Source organism: Takifugu rubripes, chromosome 19 (assembly GCF_901000725.2).
Source record: "Takifugu rubripes chromosome 19, fTakRub1.2, whole genome shotgun sequence".
Taxonomy (NCBI): domain Eukaryota; kingdom Metazoa; phylum Chordata; class Actinopteri; order Tetraodontiformes; family Tetraodontidae; genus Takifugu; species Takifugu rubripes.
The window spans coordinates 11,842,146-11,865,898 of NC_042303.1; the positions used below are offsets into that span (position 1 = coordinate 11,842,146).

General features: G+C 45.5%; 2 protein-coding genes across 3 annotated transcripts in view; both read left to right on the forward strand.

The window, feature by feature from the left end:
- LOC115246799 (potassium voltage-gated channel subfamily D member 3-like) overlaps positions 1–11,114 on the forward strand; it is a 51,581-nt gene extending 40,467 nt beyond the window's left edge. The window contains exons 3-7 of the mRNA XM_029826190.1: positions 986–1,148; positions 4,811–4,912; positions 8,099–8,191; positions 8,439–8,683; positions 9,349–11,114. Of these exons, the coding sequence (XP_029682050.1) occupies positions 986–1,148; positions 4,811–4,912; positions 8,099–8,191; positions 8,439–8,683; positions 9,349–9,589 (844 nt within the window). The 3' untranslated portion in view covers positions 9,590–11,114. The remainder of the gene's footprint in view (positions 1–985; positions 1,149–4,810; positions 4,913–8,098; positions 8,192–8,438; positions 8,684–9,348) is intronic.
- Positions 1–22,900, forward strand: part of LOC115246800 (PAK4-inhibitor INKA2-like) — a 107,062-nt gene extending 84,162 nt beyond the window's left edge. The window contains exons 2-3 of one of the 2 annotated variants that reach the window (XM_029826192.1): positions 19,013–19,148; positions 20,092–22,900. In XM_029826192.1, coding sequence (XP_029682052.1) covers positions 20,098–21,303 — 1,206 coding nt within the window. In that variant the 5' untranslated portion in view covers positions 19,013–19,148; positions 20,092–20,097 and the 3' untranslated portion in view covers positions 21,304–22,900. Of the gene's footprint in view, positions 1–12,860; positions 13,269–19,012; positions 19,149–20,091 lie in introns of those variants that run through there. The other variant, XM_029826191.1, reaches the window with a different exon arrangement.
- The last annotated feature ends 853 nt before the right edge of the window (positions 22,901–23,753 follow it).

A 23,753-nucleotide genomic window follows, 5' to 3' on the forward strand; every position in this document is an offset into this window, starting at 1 on the left:
GTGCAAAACAAGGTTTACTAACCAGCAGGTAAAATTAGCTTTGTGTCTTATTCTTCCTCGTTCTCTCCCTCCGGATGCACGCAAGGTCGTCAAAGAAGTCTTTAGCTTGAAATGACTTGTTCCACGACACGTCCCCGTGGCCAGTAGTACTGGGTCAGTGAATGCACCCTGGTTTCATCCTGGATCTCACTGACGTGTCTTTTTATAATCTGAGCTGCGTAGATAGCAGTGGTGCTATCTCTTTACCTCTGTCCACCTGTAACAGCAGCCATTCACCTGTGTAATCCAATTACTGGGAGCCTGATGGAAACTGAGGATGGGCAGACTTAAAAGGGGGAAGAATGGAAAAAGGAGAGCAGCAGAGGAGAATGGCTTTAAATGGCTCCATCAGCCGCTTCATCTCAGCCTGTACAATAACGACCTGATAATTAATACTGTTCCGGTTTCTCACGTCCACGTAGGCCACTTCAGCAGGTTTATGTGAGGGGGCTGGATCGCACCGAAGCACCGACTGAGATTTAAAGACCTCCTCTGTCGTTTCCTGCAGCTGGAACATTTGGGTGTCTTTCAGGCCATCGTCTCGGTTTTACAGCCAGCAGAGTTACTCTCATTACTGAGCGCTCGTATATTTTAGCCGGCGCATCACACAGCTCAGGCATCAGAAGTTAGGTGATTAAAAAGACATGAGCTCACCTGTCGGCCAGGATGAGACCACAAGAGCTGTCCGCTCGAGCTTGATGATGATACAGGGGCAACCTTTGCCTCAACAGCAGCCATTTATTCTGAAATCTGTTCTGTCTATCAAGCGACCTAATGCCTGGGGGGGAAAAACGAAGCGCTGCATGCGCTGATGGATTTGAGGCGGTAGAAATCAATGGGCACGGTCCCTCTGGGACCATTTAGATACTTTGGCCACTGAGGTGGAGTCCTTCTGTGTTCTGATCTGCTTTATTTCAACATGTTTTCTCATCTTCCCCCTCAACAGATATGGCGACATGGTGCCAAAGACGATCGCCGGTAAGATATTTGGCTCCATTTGCTCCCTCAGCGGCGTGCTGGTGATCGCCCTGCCCGTCCCCGTCATCGTGTCCAACTTCAGTCGCATCTACCACCAGAACCAGAGAGCTGACAAGCGACGCGCTCAGAAGGTAAAAGGGGCGCCAACACCCCGGGGCATCCCATCTGCTGTGCCGGTCACACTCCTGTACCCGACGTGCACACCGGCGAATGCCTGACCATTAGCAGGGCTCACTCTTGTTTTTCAAATGCCCTCGAGGAGTATCAGGATAATGAGAATGAAGGGGAACTTCAAGTGCTGGGTAATGACAGCAGGTGGGCGGATACTAATGGCTGTGTCAGGAAACCTTTGAAGCTCTTTTATCATTTACATGAGAGATTTAAGAGAAACATAAGACAAAATCATTAATGAATCCGACGTTTATTATGTAGAAATAGGCTGAGACCATATAAACCTGTGTCCTCACCTACTTTTGCCCATCAGATGATAAGGGTTCTGTTTGTTCTGTGCAGAGCTCCATCCCTCTCCGTCTGTGCACGACGGCACGGTGCTGCAGCAGTTAGCAAGTCGTCTCGCATCAGAAAAGTCCTTTTAGTGTACATGTTCTCCCGGGGCCTCTGGGTACTCCAGATTCCCCCCACAGTCCAAACTCCTTCTCATTACATGGGTTGGAGGCTCGGTGTGAGCATGTGAGGCTGAAACGCCGCAGCTCTGGGACTGATCCAGGACTACGTCCAGCCCCTGTTCCCATCTCAGACTGCACGTGTGAAAGGTGTCTGTCATTCATCTATAGGCAGGGCTAGCCTGTCTTTGTGGATGAGGCTTCGACATTTGGCCAAGCTCACTCAAAGAAGAGTGTTTAAGTTGATGAGACGAGTTTCAGGAATCGCTCATTCCATTATTTAGGGTGGAACTAACGCCACTCTGACGGTGCTGCGTTTGTCTTTGGGAATGCTGTAGGAAATTACACGGCGGTGGGATTAGATCTTTGTCTTCTTCAACAGACGTGGAGGGAAGGAGCTTCCGAGAACGCCGAAAAGACTTGTGTGGTTAAGAGGCCTCTGTCTCACACACACACTCCAAATCTGACTGCCAAATGTCAACTATCCTCTCGGCACACTCACCCACCAGACTCGACCTTTTCACGGGTTTTGGATAAAAAATGGTTGCAACCTCGGAGGGCAGATACTGAGAGCTAATTGAGGTTGTTTTTTGGATGTATTTTGCTGCGAGCATGTGTTTGGTGGATTTTCAACCAAGTGAAACTTTTCAGGCAAGAAAATGCCATGCGTTTTAAAGTCAAGTATCTTTTACAGGTTTGTAGACTGAAACAATTCTAAATACTCAAATACTCACTTCTAAATACTATTTTATTTATTCGTATATTTTGCAATTTGTAAGTAATTACGGCAAGCTGCAGTGTTCCCTTGGGATATTTAGTTTGAATATTTTCGATTTTTGTAAAAAATTGGCTGCAAAAGTAGACTTTTCACCAAGATTTTACTAAACATATAAATACTAAAAAATTATTCAATTAGCCCAAAACATCTGCACTTACAACATAGTCCAAGTCACAATATGATGACATGTAATATTCTTATTGAAAATGCAACGATTATGTGATAAAAGTGTGTCCAGCATGATACTGGAACGTTGTAAAAAAGACAGTTTGTTTTAATGTTTCAGTGTTTTCACTGCAAATGTTCCTGCTGAGCGCTTAAACAAGCGACATTAATTATATTATTCCTGCGTTTCTTGCACTCGCTCTGAGTAAATGGACGGGAACAGGATATTGTCTTGACCTTGCTGGCTTTGGGCTCGCTCCTTCAGCCCGACTGCATCCACACTCGTGTGCACGTGTTCCCCGTCTGTTGTTCACTGCAGCTGAGTGCACGTCTTTAAAAGCGGTGCAGATTTTTCTGGTTCCTTAACTAAATTAAAAGTCTGATCTGTAATTAAAGATGAAGGAAAACATTCAACAAAGCGCTGTTGTTATACTTTGTAAAAAGAAAAGAAAATCTTTAATTAGAAAGAATAATTAGCTTAATATAGTTGAACTGAGCCGTTGCCACCATTGTTGTGTCCCAATTCCCCGAGCGCAATGCACATCGTATACAAATGTTGATTTCAGCTTCCCCCTCATGCTTTAAATCGCATTTCATTCCTGACCTAAAAAAAATAAAAAAAAGATGGCGAGAAGTTCAGAGAACTAATGAAATTTCCTGTATCTGTAATTGCACATTAGAATCTGTGAAATGTGAGAAAATTGACTTTTAACCTCAATCACAGAGCTGCTTGTTGTGACTCACAGCCAGGCATCTCTGTCAAAGGGAATAAGCCTCAATAACAATATTTAGCAAAACTACGATCATGACGCACCCCAGGACACGTGTTTGATATTAACCCCGTTCACCCGCTCCATCCTGACCTCCGCGTCTCAGGAGACGAATAGTAAAATTGATTTAATGACACAATACAATAACTGCAGTTCCTAGAATATATGTAGGAGGGTCTGAAGAAAATCCTCTTCAGCAGTGGACACTTGCACCGTCCACACGGTTTAAGGTGCAGAGCGTTTGCCTGTTCAAAGATAATCAATTCCAGGACATGCAACACCCACATTCACTCACCTTTACTATCAGGGGGTGGCTTTTCTACTGCAAATATGTTTGCAAAGCTTTTTCTATCATGTTTTCCCTGAAGACTCGATGGGACGCAGCAGAAAACTGATTTGAGACCAGCAGAGCACCTTCACAGGTACCCAGAGTCTGACAGACAAATTCATCTCTTTAGATTTATGTCCGTGAGGCGAAGATCTCTTCATCTCTCCTCCTTATCAAATGTGTATTAATGGAGGAATAAAAGCAGGATAACAAGACTTGTGACTCACTTTAGATGGGCTGACGTAACAAATTACGTAATATACTCTTCATTTTCAATAAATACTCATTCTTTTGATTGCTATCCTACTTCTCTCTTATTTATTCCTCTCTCTCTCTCTCTCTGGGCCTCTGTCTCTCTCTTTTGTCATCGCATCCATCTTTTTTGCAACGATCTTCCCTCTGAATAAATACGCAAAAAAAACATTTTTTTAAATTTAATTTGCCTTTTGTGAACAAAATTTTTTAACAGTTTATTCATGCAAAACTCTGAGGTTATGATCCGATGTCATGGTGCATTCAGGGACTTTAAACTGATACAGAAAAATACAAAAAAGGGCGAGGAGAGGAGAAGAAAAAACACGTGGTGGTGGTGGGGGGGGGGGGACTAGGTTGTAAGGGGTGCGTGGTCCATCACTGAGAGTAGCCATGTTTATTTTTCATTCTCCTGCAATACTTTTTTCATATTCTGCCCTTTAGTTCTTTAGTGCAAATTTTTAATTTCAGCCTGGGTTTATATTTACATGGCATTTGCACGGTACATTTTCATGGTTATTGCACAGCAGTGTTGGGGGGGAAGGGGGAGGGTGACAGGGGATAGTCCATAATGAGCGATGAGTGAGTAATGCATCCAGGTGGGTACACTGCCATCTTCTGGTCTGGCATGCAAACTGCAGCCTTTTCTCCAGCTTCAGTCAATAAAGTTCGCGGCACTGACGTTTATGAGTCTTTGGTCGTGCAGATATGAGCACATCGCTGCATCTGCAAATCCAAAATAGAAATGGGGTTTGATTAATAGAACCCCCCCCCCCCCCCACCCCCAATGTTCTCACCAGTAAACAAGGCATTAATCATCTTCTGTTATCTCCCACCCACCTTGTTTGATTCGATGACCTTTTCTTCCCACACCCAGAAAACCAGATTGGCCAGGATCAGAATATCCAAATCTAGCAGCGCCAACGCCTTCATCCAGAGCAAGCGTAAAGGACTGCTGAACGACCTGCTGGAGCTTACGGTAAGAAAGGCCCCTGCCCCCCTGAACACTTTCACTGAAAGCACAATCATTACTGGAAAACCTTGGTCAAAGGTGGAACAAAATCTCCTCACATTATAGCTCTGTAGCCGATTTCATTTTATTTGCTTGTGCCGTTGGGGATCTTATGATGAATGGCATGTTTAAAAAGGCTGCAGCAAACTTCAGTCTGCACCAGTGAGCAAACGAGTCTGATGGCACCCTGCCTGCTGGCTGGCCACTGATGTGGCCTCCATCACTGCCACAGGAGCAGGGTCAAAATTACAAACTTTTCCTGCAGGACTCTTGTACTGTGGATGTGTTTCTGGTTGCTCCTTGTTGCCCACAGTTGAAGATCACCACTGCTCTTTGTGCATTGGCTCTTTGAGCACTAAAGTCCAAGTGATTCTAACATACTGTAATCGTATTTGGGGAAACCCAGAAAACTGATTTAAATACAGCAGTTACATCTGGAGAATACGTTACTTGCTGTCATGCTTAGAATTAGCTTAAAATCAATGTCAGAGACCATTAGAATATTATGATGCATTGAACCAGCATCATCAATACGTAGATCTGTGTGTTGGCATTTTGTAGGTTAATAACTAGAAGCTGCGTTCAGTGACGCTCTCATTCAAATTGATCCCTCAGGTTTAAAATTGCCAAGAGGCTTCACAGGTTTAAGGGGAGCATTTGTGCTGTGCTGAGTATATATTTTCCTCGAAATGGTAAATTCAGCCCTTATTATAGTCTGTTCTTGTTTTTTACTTGTGTATTCATGCATCATCAGCCAGTCCAACTATTTCCTTATTAGCTCACGAGGCAGTAGCACAGGTCAAACTTAGCAACAAGACCCGAAAAATATTCCTTAGAATCAAATCTGTTCCAATTCTTGTAAAACGGTCCAGCGGCTGTTTTGTTGCGAATGTCTGTTGGTTACATTTTAAAATTGAACGCCATCCAGGGGCCACGTACCAATCAACAAAATGGCTGCAAACATGCAAAAGTAACAGCTAACATGCAGATTGTGGATGCCATGAATAATTAATCACGGTCGTTTCCTGCTGCAGACACAAAATGCGCTCCATAAAAGTTGTTGTGTATCTGCGAAGGCAAATCTCAAAGCCAAACAGCAGGACCCCTTTTTGGGTTGTTTGGTGTGGTCATTCTGAGGAGGGGAATTTGGGATCGTAACAAATCCATGTTTCATGTCTACTTGTTTGTTTTTACTTTCTCAGCACATAAAAATGGAATACATTTGCATGATTAAATTGCCTATATCCCTCCCATCCAGTTCATCACTCTTAGTTTCAGTGACACACTCTAACCATCCTTGCGGATGGTTAGTAAAAACCATTTGGATTTAATCGAGTCCACCGTGAAAGCTCACGGGGATCTGGAAGTGGTTAGAATTATCATATAAATGCCATCTGTGTGTTCGAAGCGACCTGCGTGCGTGTGTGTGTGTGTGTGTCCTGCTGAATCGAATCATGGCGCCGTCACTGCTGTCAGTCGTGTGCAGCGTGAGTCAGGGATGGGAGTGGTTGCAGATCTTTTTCTTTTTTTTTATAGAGTAAAAAGTTAATTCAAAGGATGATTAGTTTGATCAATCACATCACTGTCACACATGTGATTTGTTCAGTTTATTATAGCTTATTGATCATCCCTGTTTAAAGAGAGAGAAAACAGACAGATTATTCTACATAGATTTACAGCCACCATGGAATAAACAATTATATTGTGTTTTGGCCCATAAAGACTTACGGCCGGCTTGTCCTGCTGGACTTCTCCCTGTCGGCTCCTTTGTTTTTATTCCTCTTATTTCATGAAAATCCAATATCACAACAAAGAGTCTCTGCTCTGACCTGGTGGGCCTGATGGGTTCCTGCACCACCTTGTGAATTCAGCTGCTCCACAAGGTCACGTCTGGGCAGGCACTAGCAGAACTGCTGCTGCGGGTCGATGGGGAGGCCTCTGGTGGTCTACGTGATCATATCACACAACCCTTGAGGATGCTTGCCAACTTTCCAGCAAGGGGAAAACAAGCTGAGGTGAATAACTCTGGACATTTTTAAAAACATAAGATGCTTTTGGTTAATATTTTGTTGTCTTTCTTGTCAGCGGCAGGGTTTCAGAAGCATCTATAGCATCTGAAGTCGGACAGGGAGGCGCATGATAATGTGGTTAGACTGAAGGAACATTTGCCCCATATATCTGTCAGTATATCTGACCATTGCTAGAGCGACCTCCTGCTCTGTCATCCAGTCATACCTCTTCATCAGCTGTCTTCCTGTCGTCATTTTCATCATCTCCAGGATCGAACCCTTATCTCCCTGCGAGGAGCTGAGGAGGACATAATGAAGCCTGTATGTAGCTGCTTGTTATTTATGTCATTTTTACTTTACAGGGGTCACAGCAGGTCAAAGGTTAACAGGGCTCAAACTCAACTGCACGGTGAAGCCAAAGAACATTTATTTGGTCATGTCCCAGCCGGCGTCAGTCACAGAAATGTAAATAAAATCATCAGATGTGAGGAGCCCCTCTGTGACGCCAACGCCGTCGACACGTTTCAGATCGACCACATCAAAGCCAGCGTGTTTACATGAGAGGAGCTTTGGATCGCGACAAGGGTCCCTCTTTCTCGTCGTGCAGGCTTTGGAGCAGAGAACGAGGCATCGGAAGCCGTTTTCCTCGGCCCACGTGCTCTATTGTTCACGTGTCCGGAGTCTGAATGAGCGTGCCTGCGCTGGATCGCCACCCACCCAAATCCTTTGAGTAACAATGTGCGCTGCGGGGGGAAATTAATTTGCTTCCAGTTTTGATGCTTTTTGGCAATTGTGAATACTTTGAGACTAAGCTGCAATGGACCCCGAGCCTTCAAACCAAGTCCTGTTTGGATAAATACCAAAAAGAAAAAGTGCTTCCATTATTCTTTTTCCCTCTCTTTCTTATTCTCAGCTATTGTTTTTTTTCTGTGCGCATCAATAACCATAACACAAAACCCAAAGACACCTATTCAGTTAACAGAAAAGTTTGATCTGAAATCTGCACAATGGAACAAATCCAAGCCTGTCATATAGAACAGTTCAGGAGAAGCCTGAGAAATCCATGTTACATTAATTAATGCAGTGTGTGTGTGTGTGTGTGTGTGTGTGTGTGTGTGTGTGTGTGTTTTGTTTTGTTCTCAAGGACACAGAGGAAGATGAACAGAAGATGAATAAGTCTCTCTCTCTGTTGGAGAGTCAACACCACCACCTGCTGCACTGTCTGGAGAAAACCACTGTGGGTACACGTTACTTGACTGCTGATCCCACATTTAGAGGAAAAAAGCTCTAACCATGGCAGCAGCATTTGAATTTTAATTCTATCTCAGTCAAACAAAATGCACAATTACAAGGATATATTGTAAAATAGTGATAATGAGCTGATTCTTGAAATGATCGTTGTATTTTGCTCTTTTTTTGTGGTTTTGCGTACATTTGATCCTGTATTTTTATCTGTATTTCTTCCCTCTGTGTTCCCTCTGCAGGCTCATGAGTTTGTGGATGAGCAGATGTACGAGCAGAACTGTTTAGAAACAGCATTGCAGGCCTACCCGTCCCACAGCCCGTCCGTTTCCAGCCGCGACAGCTCGGCGGGGGGCTGCTGCGGCTGCAGGGCAAAAAGAAACACTCCACTTCCCAATGCTAGCCTGTCCTCCACCCACCAGGACCCCCTACAGGAGCTCAGCGCCATCCACATACAGTGCGGTGACCTGGCCACACACACTGCAAGGTACAACTGAAAGGCACAGCCGCCATTAATGGAAGGTATTTCTCAGACTCTGTGTGGTGTCAGGTTCAGTTTTTAAGACTGAATGTGGACCCAAAATAATTAAAGGTTACATTCAAGCACTATACTAATGATCAGAACAATCAAAGTAGATTCCAGGATCAGAGTTGAGCTTAGACTACTAGTCATTTTATTTTAGAAGGTTTTAACAAATAATCTTTTTTTCTTTATTTACTTTATTAACTTATCTATGGTTGTTTTTATTAAGAATTAATATGGCACAAGAATACGTTGCACTTTGATCATTAGGAATAACTCCGACCCCAAGTGTAGTTTACAGTCTGACCACTAGACGTCGACAAAGGGCTTCCGGTCCTCGGCGCTCGGGATGGATGGAACATGCATCAACAGTGCGCCACCTCAAGTGCTTCCAGGCCATTTTCAAACATTCTACAAAGGGTCAAAGACCAAATAAAACAGTGGACAGGAGAGACTTTTATTTGTTTGTTCCTGTTGGCTTTAGAATTTTTCTTTTTTAATTTATGTTATTTGAGTTTAACACATCCAGCACTTTCCAACTGTGCTTTTAAGGTTGAATTAGACTTGGTTAAGCACCCTCGAGTGTACATTTTACAAGCAGCCTTTTCCTCTCTTCCTCTCTATTTTAGTCTGTCTGGTCGTTCCAACCTGAACCTGAAACTGGACAACAGCAGCAGGATCAACTGTAAAGGTGGTCGGATCACCACGGCGATCATCAGCCTCCCGGCACCCCCGGATCTGAGCCCCGACGGGGACAGTCTGCACGGGCCCGTGCAGAGGAGGCCTCCCTTGAGCCACTCAGCATCTCCGAGCATCCAGACCACCACCAGCGCGGCTGGCATCAGCATCATCAAAGTCTCGGCTCTGTGACTTTTCAGCGTCACTCTGAGGGGGGAAAAAATGCAATGAAGGAGCGGAGGATCACCTTGACCTGTCCCAACAGGAAGACAGCTGTTCTCCAGACAACTGGGCCTTTCAGAGAAGACAGATGACCTGGAAGCACCGCTGGGGTGGAGTCGCTGTGTCATGTATGTACTGTAGATATGGACGTATGGAGTGGCCGGGTTTCTTATAGGTCCTAACTGCAGTAGTTCTACTGCAATACTGTGAGAAGGACATTGTATAATTAGCATCAGGGTACAACAGCAGACGCTGCTGTAAGGCCACAACATCACCGTTTAACATGGAGTGGGAGAAGCCTCTGAAGGACGGAGAACCCTGTTGCCTGTGTTTGCTCCTGGTTGTGTATCGGCTCCCTCATCCTACACATCCTGACTTTCATTGGACCAAAAAACCCTGTTTTCTTTGCTACGACAGACACTTGAAGCACCGCAGCAGCTGACAGCAATGACGTGATATTGTGAAAATGTGTAAAATTGTGAGGCTGAAATGTGTTTGACTTATTCAAGACGTGTGTCCCCCCCCCCCCCCCCCCCCCCCCCCCATCCCCACAACTTAAAACTACTGATATGACCTCTGTAGCAAGAAACAAAGAAAGTGAATCTTTGAGAAAATGTATTTATTTCAAAATATGCCAGGACTGCAGACAAGCATGGATCTGAGAATGGATTCTAGTCAGTATATTTGTGGGAAATGAGTAAATGTGCCGGGGATCACTTCACAGAAACATTTGACTTGGAAGATCAGCTACAATGATACTCCAGCAGCACATGTCCCAAACTAAGTTATATCTGTAAATAACAATTCCTGCATCCGCCCTTTTAATCTGATCTATTTCCAGAATTGTTCCAACTTTGACCACAAGGTGGCAGTCAACGCACCAGAAGTTTTCTGCATTATTTCGTGATTAGATTGATGCTCATTTAAACCTGCCTGATGTTTCTGGATAGTTTGTGTTTGTTGTGCGTTTCTTTGTATAAAGCGTCACCTTTATTCAGTTTTGCTTTGTTCTGATGTGGCATCTATGGTTTTGTATGGGATTCTGATCATAACGTGAAAATGTTTTTACTGTTTCAATATACTTTGTGTTGCATCTTTGTCCTTGTCTCGATTAAAAAGCTGCTGTATTTATTTTTATTTTTTAAAGAAAACCCTTTAGATAACTTCTCAGCATTGAGGCTGATAATTCTGAGCATCTGCTCGGCTATTGATACTGTATTTCATACACATTACTGTCATGTTCGACATCTGCGGCCACATCTCCCACAGTGTGACTCCTGCCTGGTGATCATTTGTCGTCATTATATGATGGATTTAACGGTAAAAGACATTGTGAGGCGCGCCTCTTTTTTATTTTATTTTATGTTTTCGGAACTGCTGTTTGTGCTGTTTCCTATTTCACTTTTTGAACTGAGCTTTTCTGTCTGTTGGCTGTTTGCAGTGTTCAGTTTGTTTGTTACTATCAATATGTGTCGGATGGAAATTAAAGTCTGCCACAACATTCTGCCCTTGTGTCCCATTTGTGGTAATACATAGTTTATTGCATTGTTATTCCAGGTTTCTTTTCTGCATAATACTGTTTTGGACTTTTCAGTGTGCCGGTTAAATAACTATCAAAAGACATTTTTAATGTTTTCAGAAGTGCCAATAGAAGAGCATTTTTTAATATTATAATTTTGGAATATTTTTTGTCTGCATTTTATTGCTGACATGTTCTTTTGAATATGCACTATACCCGTTTAAGACCCAAATCCACCTTTTAAAATCATAACCCACTCTTTTCGGTCTTTTTAAAACACCAAATGTGGGTGGGTGTAGATTTTGGATGTATTTACTGACAACATATCAGTTCAATGGCCTCATTTTAAACACAAACAATAGTAAAATTATACCTTTTGTCATATATTTTGAATTCTGCTGAGAAATGGCTAAAATTTCTCCATTTGGGAGGGACATTTTTCAGTTTTCAAGCATGAAAAAAAGAAATAGCTGACATCTTGTCTCACCCTCCAATATTCAAGTAAATTAAAAGTTTTTATTGAGATCTTCTATCTGGAGTCCGTTCAGTAGTCGGGATCAACAATAATGTATAAAATAATTAGATTATTTTCAGTGTTTAAAATATTTGGGACCTGTATTGACTGTGCATTAATCCTGTTTTATTTAAATCCGTGTTATTGTTTTGCCCGCTAGATGGCACTGCAGCACTGTACTGTTTAGATGACGTGTCGTTAAATGATTAATCCAGCTCTGTAATTTGCTTTACAGCTTTTCTAAACTCCTTAATTTCTGAGTCTATTTGATGAAACATGTGGTTAAGTACTGGCAAGTACCAGTTTCTGGCAAAAAAAAAACAGCCTTCACCTCTGACTTCAAATTTAAATTTAACATTAAACTAGTATCACTTGTCATCAGGACTAGTCAATAGTGTGTTATTCCAGGTTTGGTCAAAGTCCATTTTTGATTTATTGGACATGATATGAGGGTCTTCCATGATATCTCCTTCTGATGCTTATTTGTACAGCTTCACTTCTCGTCTGCTCTGCATCCTGACCTTTGCCCCGTACGTGTCTCCTGAGGTCAAACCAGCCTGCAATGGTGCCAGAGGCCCCGGCCCCAGTTTCCTCCTGTGTTCACCACACTGAGGAAGCTGCCTACAGGTTGGATCCCTCCTGTGACCTAAAGTCACACACAGCTGACAGCACCAGTGTCAGGTGGAATAGTTGGGGTCCTGTATTGTGAATGTCTTTTGGAATTTTGTTCCTGCACATTAAACAAATGTCAAATGTTCATTATAAATTGTCATGGAGGGAGTGATAAACAACTCCCAGACTGGCTTCTCGGTCTGAGCAGCTCTTCCTTCCCTTGCTAATAAAATATCCGGGTACTGCAACAAAAGCCTTGGTTTCAGGTGTTTCCTCTGTGAGCGCAGTGATGGTGGCCAGGAAACTCTCCCTATGGCCCATTTCTGACCAATATGTTTTCTTTAAGGCAGCCTTTAGGGCAGCCTTCGTCGACTCTTCTCGCTCAAACCAGGACAGTTCATTAAAACGGCGTGTTTACTTTTGATTACTTTTGAAGATATCAGCGGATATTATTATGTTTATCAGTTTGCATCTCAGGGGCAGCTCAGGTCCCCAGTAACTAGAGGTTTCTAGTTTCAGCTTATATTAAATGAGATGTCCTGAGACGCGCACTCATTGGAGGAAGCTGAACATGCAACGCAGGCGCTCCTCTTGAATGGGAACTAGCGAGATAGTGGGGGAGGCAACAGATGCGGCTGGGAGACGGAGCACACGCGTGGATTCTGCTCATACAACCGCAGGAGGAGCGTCATAATTGGAGCATACGCATTTCCCCTCATCAATAGTTGATGTGCGCGTATTTTTAATCAGGAGCTTGGCGTCATTGCGCCCCTTGCGCGCATTCCTCCACAGGATCTGCGCATCTCCAGGTCCAGCTGTTCTTCACGCTGACGTTGTTTTTCTCCCCCCTTTCCGACCACGTCGGGACAGACATGCCAGACAGACGCTTCTGCTGAAATTTCGGGCTTTTGAATGAATCCGTTGATGATTTAATGGAAGAACGGGTGTCCAGACCGGAATGCAGAAACATGGACGCGTGTTTGAGGCGACTGAAGCAAGAGCTGGTTCGTGCTGTTTAATACTGTCCTTATCATCAACTATCCACAATAACGGCTTTACTAACATGATTAAACAATCAGCGAGCTTTTAATGGGACATTTAGCTTCAGTTTTTATACATGCGTGTGTTTTTAAATCGGAATAAAGCTACAATCAGCACTTTGTCAGCAGCTACGCGAAAACAAGCTCAGCATTGTTATTTTAATTGCGTCGATTCCTACAACAATCACATGTTTATAATTGCACTGATCTCTTGTGTAATTGACCAGGTTTAAATTCACTATTTAGGCAGAAATGTGTGGAAAATTTGTTGTTGTTTTTTAAACGCACCACAAAATCTGTTGTTTCCTTAAACGCACCACAGACATACCCCACACTGGCTGTGGATGAAATCAATGAGTGGACGAACAGAGAAGAGGGTTGATGACACTAATTAGATTCATCAGTGATGGCAGGTCTTGTTTTCTTCTGACTGTGTCTACAAATGGCTGCAACCTTCCTTACGTGCATTGTGGTTATTTTTTAACATGCAAACTCGTTTGACAGTGGTAAATTCTGGGCACAGTCACTTGAAATCCAAATAGAAATCAATCATAAATAAAGCTGCTCTGTCACGCTCAAATCATTTGACAGCTAAATTCTGTGTACAGCCCTTTTCAAAAAGAGCTTATTCCACTTGGAACCATCTTCAAAGTGGCTTCTCTCTGCCACCGGCCCAAAGAAAAGCCTCGCATGGCTGCTTGTTTTGTAACAAGATCTTATCTGAACTGCTTTGATACGCTTCTCCCCAATTAGCCAAACGTCTGTGAAGTAGCGGTTGAGTTTTTGGGGTCGGTGGAGGCCGACGCCAGGAGGACATGTGCGCTATAGCCGCCATATCGCAGTTTTGGTAGCAGAACAGAAAAACGGGGACTCGTGCCATGCCGAGGTTCAAACGGGGGGTCCCACATGGTGCCGAGCCGCCTCCCTCTGCACGGCACCATGTGGGACACAATCTGTTGTTGGGGAAACAGGCGGCGTTCGCGCCAAGGTTGACGCTTTCCACTCCGCTGTGAGTGTTCGGTGCTGACCACAGAGAGGTGATCCGGCTCCATCTGCACAGATCAGACACGTCTAGCGGCTCACACCTGAGGCGCCGCCATGAGCGTCCTGCAGCGTCACTGACTGTGCTCAGAAAAAAGCAGCTTTTAACCCCCCCCCCACTCTCAAAACGAAGATCCGCTTTCTTCTCATCTGCATGTGAGGAGAATCCTTGGAGAGAAGTGGTTGAAGTACAAAGGACAAAATTGAAAAATGAGAGCTCTTTTGAGGCCTAATCTTTGTGATGTCATGTGACTCTGAGGCCGATGCCCTGAGGCCAGGCAGCAAAAAGAAGTTTAAAATCCTCCAATCAGGAAATGTTTTGAAAGCAACTCCTCACGCCTCTGTAACCATCCCCGGAAAAGTGTCATGTAAAATGGAGATTGTTGGGTCCAAGGTCAGTGGGGTTCAGTGTGGGATCACGCATGAACATTTGACCTTTCACCCCAGCTCCAGTCTGAAGGTGTCACTGCAAAAACTGTCCCAGGAAGTCCATGATGGCGCAGGATGGAACAGTTCCCAGGTTGGGCATGACCCACGATCATGCCCAAAGATCATGTAGCAGCCTCCCGGGTTGTGTGTGTGTGCGTGTGTGTGTGTGTGGGGGGGGGGGGGGGGGGGGCGTCACGCAAAGTGCGATCATCTGACGCTGATGCTGATTTCCCACCTGCAGACAGGTACGAGTCACGACTGAAGCCCATTTCAAACGCGTCTTTATCGTATTCACGCCTCGGGCCGCTCAGCAGTTATGACATCATCACGTGTAGAGAGAAGCACGCCAGGCTCGTTCTGTGCCAGATTGCGTGTTCCTTGTGATTGTTGTGTTTTTAAAAGGTGACTCGGCTCTAGCGGTCCATTCTTTTGGTGCTCCGGTTCTGTCCAACCTCTTCCTTCCCTTCGACTAAAATAGGCCCACCTCAGAGGGCGGATCTGGGCCGCTTGTGTTTGAGATGGAGCCGTTAACCCTTCGCGCAGCAGGTTTAAAACTATTGTACCGAGCGCATAATTAAACATAATTAGCACTTAATTAAACATTTGGGGGCCAGAGATCGCTGACTGTTCTTGTGTGTCCGCTCTCTGTTTGCCTTTTAGTGATGGAAAACAAGGAAGCTTCTGTCTCTGGCTTTAAAATTATTTTAAGCTGAAATTAGAATTATTATGCAGCAGCGCATTAAACCACAAAGGAAGACGAGAGCCTTTCTTACACTGCACAGCCGTCCTCTCTTTAGCTGCGAATGTAACAATCGTTGCAGCTCTTCAGTCTGATTTATTCCCCTGTACTGTAACCCCCCCCCCCCCCCCCCCCCCCCCCCAACACTGCCCAGCTGTCGAAAACCATCAGGTAACACTCCAGCCGGGGGCGCTGCAAGTCAATGGCGCGGGGGCGGAGCCTGGCTGGCTCTGCAAGATTACGCTCGATGTTACAAATGTGAGCTGGTGAATTAGAGGCTAGCTGCTCAGGAACAGGGTGCTGACATCAGCGGCTGCATCAACAATCCATTTTCACTGCTGCTTCAGCGACGGTGAATGCCTGAGCCCCCCCCCCCCCCCCCCATCGTCTGCCCAGTCAATAATCTCTGGGCTTGGGATAATGGCCCAATAGTTCCAGCTTTAATAGATTTTTTTTTAATTAGCATGATTGTGTCTCTTGTCATCCAGGAAACATGATAACCGGTAGTTTTGAGTGAAAAAATGTGATCATTTGGTATAATTGAGGATGCATTCAGGAACCTTTTATGGCTCAGTTTCTTGTATCAAACAATAATTAAACTGTTCATCACCCAACAAAATAAGCTTTATTCTGCAGAGACGCCGACGGCTGTGAGCGTTTTATTTCTCCGGGCGAAGGTTCTGCACAGCTTTATTGCACCCTTGATTGTGATCTCAGGGTTCGAGCACAACCCCTCTGTGGTGCATCCAGTGAGCAGCCTTACAGAACCCCTCTGTACCCTCCGGACAGACACCCCATTCCTGTCCTTGACCGCACAACCCGCCATTCATTTTTAATTGGGGGGGGTGGAGACGGGAGGAACGGGGGAGGGTGCATGGCTGTGGGCCACCCTCTTCTGAACAGGAAGGCCCTTTGGGTTTGATAACCTTGGCCTTGTTGCCCTCGCCACCAGGACCAGCCCCTCCGGCCGTTAACAGATAAATAACAACAGTGAACAGCAGAAGGGGGCTTCAGCACCAGAACAGAGCGGCCGCTTGGGCCCGATTTAACGCCTGCGTGTTTATTTGCAGAGCACTAATCTGGCCGAGAGCAAACACACATAAACGATGCAGAAAGCCAGCTATTCATTCACGGTGTGGTGTGGATATACGTGTGTGTGTGTGTGTGTGTGTGTGTGTGTGTGTGTGTGTCTCTCCTTGGCAGATGTAATTTCAATACAGCGTTCAAACTATCAAGGTTTATGGCAACAGACGGAATTGGTATCTCACTCTTTTTGCCCTTTTTGGTGTTTAGTTAACGCTCGTGCACGCGGGGGGGGGGGGGGTTCCTGGAGGCCCCTTCAGAGCAGATGAATCCTGACACCATTGACAACAGAAGATCCCATCTTGTTTCACTTAAACAAACGTTTGAATAAGCCTCTGCCAGTGTTAATTCGAGCCTGCCAGCTATTGTTTTTAAAACTTTGAAGCGCTCAGCCTCTAATTGGCTCTTGTGTCTGGTCGGCTGGCTGCAGTCAAGACGGAGGAGTCGGTGGGGGTGAAGAGCTTTGGGGGGGGGGGTGCTTCTGGACAACTTGTTTGTCTTCCTCCACCAGATTTTTGCATTTGGCTGCTTTTTAATAGTGATGGTTTTTAGAGGAATGCGCGCTGGATTAGACGGCCGCAGTTGTTTGGAAGCTTAAGTTCAAAAGAAAGCTTTAGCTAAACTTCACAAGAATGGTTTAATGATGCCGCAGTTCTTGGAGTTCCCTGCTGGCCTCATTTCATCCCACTTCTATTAATTTAGACCCGATTGACGTCTCTCTTTTCCCTTTCCCCTTGCATTCATTCCCAGGCGAGCCGAGCTTCTCGCCAGGTTCCTTCAGCTCCGCTGCGTCCTAACGAGACCCCCTCAACCGCATCTCTCGTTGTAAAAGTGAGACGTCTCCAAACGGACGAGGACGCGAGTTCAAAGCTGAAAGAGCTGGAGGCCGTTGTTGTTTTGTAAAGTCACTTTTATGCTCTGGAGCAGATGCCAGGATGAAGGTTGACATATTTGGGCCATAAAGTGCAGCCTGGAACTGGTGGCGGTGGAAGTTAGCTAACGTGACAGAGGTTGAGCGTTAGATTACCACAGTTTCTGAGTCCTGCAGGGCACATTTAGGATGACTAAAAATAGTAGAATCTCTGCGTGTGTGTGTGGAAATCAAATCATATTTCAGAAGTTTGATGATCCGTTGTCATCTTTTGACTTCTGGAGTTAAACTTTCTCTGAGCTCTTCCACGACCTCCCCCAGGATGGGGAATTACAGTTAATGATGTCGGCCATATGAGGACAACACAAAGACGAGAGAAAACCTGATTGGACTAATTACACATGTCTCTGCCACCTGATTTAGCCAGCAGGAAGCGTCGAGGCTTTTGTTCCCAACATGTGCTTTGATAGGCTTATTATCTGATCTCAGGGGCTCGTCACGCCCCCGCGCACCTACTCAGCCATATGACACTGGCGAAGTTTATCCACCCAGTTTAAAGAGAATAACGTGCATTATTAATCTCTCTTCTAACAGAGAAGGAATAAATACAAGTATAGTGATGGATCAATATGCCCTGCTCATGCTATCTTTCTACTCTTTTATATGGTGCTTTTACACCATTTAAGGTGCAATTCTGTCCAACCTTATTCAACAGTAACATTAAAGTGATTCATTTTCAAATGAATAATCAGTATATTGAGTTATGTGTGGGTGGAGGTGGTTATAGCGATAAAATAGTGTTTGAACAGAATCGTCATATAATCAAAATGATAAAATAACGCATGTTCATATGCTAATATGAGCATTAACATTGCAAAAAATAATGTTAATCTAATAATGTTCTATAATGTTAATCGAAAAATTTTCATAGGTCAAGTGCTGCTTCAGACCACTGATATGATGGGTATTACCATGGCAACACGTCTAGTAGTCGCTGATGTTAGCCTCTCTGCTAATCCATATTAGAAAAAGTGAGGGACCATAATTTTGTATAATGTTAACCAAGGAGTGTAAATGGTGGGAGTGTACTGTGGCTGCATTTGTGCATTTTCTCAGAACGCTCCCCTCTGCAGCTTCTCTCACAGAGCTTATGCCTGGCGTCGGCCACGCCGTGCTGTCAGTTGGTCTGCACAGCCCTCGTTCCCAACGGGAACACAGTTTCTGTTCCCTGAAGATTAAATATCACAGCCTGGTGTTGGTGTATCTGTTGCCCTTTCTCACATGTACCCCCCTCCTGTCATCTTATGGTGTCATCCATAATTAAATCCAGCACCATTTTCTCTTAGACATCTAAACATATGGCCAAGCCGACCCCCCCCCTCCCGTTCCCTGCTCATCCAGCTGATTCTCATAACTCTCTCGCTCCTTTCATTGTCATTCCTTTTCTGCCCGAGTGAACAGATTTCGCACCCTCAACGCTCCGTTGGGTGGGGGGTGTGGGGGTTAGTCTAGACAGGGAGTGCTGATTGGCTGACAGGCCCAGAGGTGTCACCTCATTGGAGAGCGATACATATATGGTTGTCACAGCGATCCGTTTGAAAGGTGAGAGACGTTGACAGGCTGCAGAGGTGAGAAGGAAGCAGCAGGAGAGGCAGACAGGAAATAGAGACTGCAGCTGAAGGTAAGCTGGGATGTTTACCCAGAATCGTCAATCATATTCAAAACAGAGATTTAAATGTTGCCTTTTGAATCCCTGACATTTAGTTTATGGAAAACACGTGTTTGTAACCAGCGTTCTTTGGACTTTTTCCTCCTTTTTTGGAAAGATCCGGGAGATGATTCATCAGTTAGTTTCCACCTTGGCTGGCGTCAGCCTGCCCCCTGAGGGGGCAAAGCTGATTGAAAGTCAGGGTGAAGGTGCGACTGAGTCAGGCCTGCGAGTCAGGACACGGGTCACAGTTCTGTCTGCCCGCGGGGGGGCAACGGTTACTCCGGATCACATGACGCAGTCTCAGCAGCAAATGAGAGCCTGAAGGGGGGGAGGTTTTCTTTTTTCAAAAAAGTAACATTAGGAGTACACAAAAGGAAGTGAACAAAGAGCCCGGAGAAGAGCAATCATGGATAGAAATAAAAAGATGAATGCAAAACCAAAGAGGTGTAGACGGAGAGGGCACAAGGGAACAGGTGGACTGCAGAGATACATCATTTTAATGTTTTTTTTTCATCGTCATGTATGTTTCATGGGTTGTTTAATTATTGCTGTGAGTTCAGAGCGTGTAATTGGATTCATGCTGCAGCTGAGTTGAGTGATGAAAAAGGGGGGGTAACGCTGAGGAAGTCAGTCTGTGATGGATGAGACGGGTCCTGGAGAAGGCAAACGATGTGTCTCCCTTTGTAAAGTCTTAAGACACCCCCCCTTCCCCCGCAGTGAAATCTTCCTTGTTAACCTGACCTACACATGGCAGGACACATTTAATGACCAAAAACAAGCCTGTGGGCGGAGCTGAGAGCAACCTATACATGTCTAGACATATGTCAAGGTCCTTTTAAGGTCAAATTAGATTTTTTTTCTTAATGGAAAAATGTAAAGGACGTCATTGTGTTGTCTGTCTGTCTCCCTGCAGGTGTCTATGAAAGAAGCTGGGGATGGCCTCCACGCTCAGATGAATTCAATGATGGGGGCACTTCAGGAACTCAAGCTCCTACAGGTTCAGACAGCGTTAGAGAACCTTGACATTACAGGCCGTCCAATTAACCGAGGAATCCCCCGGCCCCCCCGAGCAGCTCCTCTGGAAGCAACGGCCACAGCAGGTATGAGTGCGAGCACAGATCCCAGCTCCTGCTTTCATCCAGGCGCGTTTGAAGAGCCCCGTCTGAGCGCGACGCCGAGCCCGAGGCGCTCCCTCCGGAGCAGAGGCGCCTCCAGCCGAGACGACGGCAGCCTGTCGCAGAACAGGAGCAGCGTCAGCATGTCCTCTTCCTCGACCTCCAGCCTTGACAGTGGGAGTGAGCGGAGCGGAGGGAGCACCCAAAGCGATTGTGACCTCCAGTCTGTTCCCAAGAGGTGGTCTGGGTACGATGCCCCCCAGGTGGATTTCTACGGGCCTGTGGTGGGAAACCCTCCACCAGAGCCCCCCTCTCACCCACAGGCTCCCCATCGTGCCCGGGTGGTAGATCTACCAGGAATCCTGTACAGCCTCTCGCGGGAGGGCCCCTCGTTAGACAACGAGTATTCCCAAGAGAGCACGGACGACAGCTGCGACTGGACTTCCTCGCTGATGAGCAGCAGCCGCAACCGGCAACCGCTGGTGCTGGGCGACAACGTCTTTGCCGACCTTGTGGGCAACTGGCTGGACTTGCCCGAGGTGGAGAGGGAGGAGATAGAAGAAGAGGAGAGGGGGGTGGACAGAGCAGACACGCCAGCCCACCCTCTCCGCCTCAGCCGCTCGCAGGAGATCTGCAAGAAGTTCTCATTAACCACAAACATCTTCAAAAAGTTCCTGCGCAGCGTCCGGCCGGACAGGGACAAGCTGCTCAAAGAGAGACCCGGCTGGGCGGCACCAGAGCTGCCTGAGGGCGACCTTTTCAAAAGGCCGAAGAAAGCGGCCCCCAAATGTTCCAAAGGAAGCTTCTATTTGCCCTTCTGGGCAAATGGGCACCAGGGCAAAGGGAAGCTCTGCCCCCAGCTGTCCGGGGCAGAGAGGAACCAGCAGCAGCACTTCCCCCAGGTCCACCAACAAGCTTTTACTGGCATTTACTTAGACAGGAGACAAGCAGACACTGTGGCGGAGAAAATACCGCCGTTGTTTGACTATAACACAGCTGTGTGGGTCTGACAGGTGCAGGACGGACGGACGGACGAATGAATGCTGCCGAAAATGAACAGACGAAAGTCACAAGCGTCCAGCCACAATATCAGGGCCACAAATTGTCTGACAATCCTAAAATATCGACCTCATATGTCACGTTGGCTGCAGATGTTTGACGTTCTTTCTTTTTTTTTTTAACCATTGTTCACTTCTCTTCTGTCGTGTGCACACGTAGGACTCTGGATGCCTATGAAATGGTACTTTAACTCCTCCGAATATCGCCACGGGTCTTTAAAGCGTAGCGGCACTTGTTTTTTTTAGTTTTTCCTTCACCTCCTCGAATAGAAAGGCCAACTGTTGTATCTGTGTTACTGTTTTATCCACCCAGCAGCTGTTCCTCAACACACCGCCTCTCAAACAGGCCTAAGCTCGATTTAGTCCCCAGCTGGACTCGATTCCCCGGGAAGCCGGGCTAAGCCGAACCCATCCGTCGCGCCCACGTCGCTCAAGGACCGTCGAACGCAATTAAACCGAGAGACGGCGCATTTCTACGTGTTTTATTACAAGTTTGGGGACGTTGTTGTCTTCTTGTCTAGACGGGGGAAAAGCAGGCTTCAGAGGTCGCGCTTTATATAATGAGCGCTTCTGTAGTTGATGTCAATGTTCACTGCCATTTAGACAAGGCACGTGTAGGGACGGGGGGGGGGGGGGTTGGAGACACAGTCGGGACTGTCTGCCATCTGGAACACGGTCAGCGCGGAGAGCTCGGCTCTAGAGTGGCTCTGGAGAACAGAGTTTTAACTTTTTGATCCAAACTTCTCAAAGATGGTCGATTAGGATGATGTCATGTGCAGTTTGATGTATAGAAGGAAGCACACAAGTAAATGCCAGTGATTTCATTCCTTTGAACCTTTTTAACTGTAAAGAACATTTTAGGCAAGCAACAGCCATAAACATGCTTGTTTGGTTTTATTTAGCTGAAGATGTGACGTTAAACGTGTAAACTCTGCACTTGTATTTTCCAGCTTTCATTCATGACGGCAGCCACCAGAAGTATCAGTATGAGTCCCTCAGGGTTGCAGACCATACTGCCTGATGTCACTCAGAATGATCAGTACAGGGGACGACTCTTATGCAAAGACAATCGATCATAAACGTAACCCTTAATTTCCCCTCAGACGAAATGAGCGGAGCCAGCGGGGATCAAGCCCCAGTTCTTCTGACCGTGCTGGTCAGTTTATCCATATGTTGTGGTCCCGTTATTCAGGTCAGTTCATGTCGCTCAGTCAGGGGGGTCCGACACAGGACAGAGGTGCAGTGCGTTGATCCAGGATGCTTTTTTTTTTTACTCTCCACGGTTCACTTGTGCATAAATAAGCTTCGTCTGATCGGCATGTTTTATCGACACAATTGTTCAGTCTTCCTCAAAGGGAATCTTTGGGTCACAACCGATATCAAGCCAGTAACGTTGTGCATCCTTGGCGACGTATGTAAATGTTGTTTTCCTCCACGTGTAATTTTCAGCACTGTTGTTTTTCACCAGGGTCCTGCGGACCGTCAGTAGTGATGCTGTAAAACCGTCACCAACTCTTTGTAAATTAAATCTGTTTTCAGAAAAAAAAAAGGTTTGGTCTTGATTCGCACATGCACATTAGATCAGTGTAACAAATGCTTAAAACACATAAGGAACTTGGTGAAATGTCCACTTAATTATCACATCCTCATTAACTTCCTGGATAATGCATGTTGGTTTTGGGGGAACTGCCCCTTTAAGGTGTTACAGATCTTTGAGCACAAAATAAAAAAACATGCTTCCACTAAGATGACAGCTTTTGACATTTAGCTTTTTCTCTGATCCCCCCCCCCCCCCCCCCCCCAGTAGGACTAACAGTCCCGACTGCATCAACTGGGCACTACATTGATTCTAAATCCGTGCAGCTCCATCAGTACATCAATAAATAAACACATGCAAGGTGAAACCCTGCAGCCGTGCAGTTCACCGCTTTTTCTAGGATACAGGATACGGCTCAGATGATGTCCCACATCTTTCCTCTCCACTCTGCAGCGTGCACAAACACAAAGGCTTCAACATCTCATCGTGTTTATGGAAACATTTTAGGGTGAAATCATTTCACTTCATCGGTTAGTTCACATCTTTTTTCTAACTGGTTTAAATAAATTAGTGCAAAAAAATGGTTAGGCAACTGACTCAAGTGTGTCATATTTTCTGCTTTAATGTGATGTCGTAATATCGGACAATCTCTTCTCATCACGTGACAAGTTTTCATGTCGCGCTCATTTATAACGGCATTAAATGTTACTGAGAGTATAAAACATGTTTGTTTTTTCCCCCACTGCTCGTGTCATTAAAATGTCAGTATTTTTTAAAAAAATGATGTCATCAATCAATCAATATCATCTTCGCCATAAAAACGAACCTGAGGGGAACGTTTGCCGAAGTGCATCTAAACTTAATG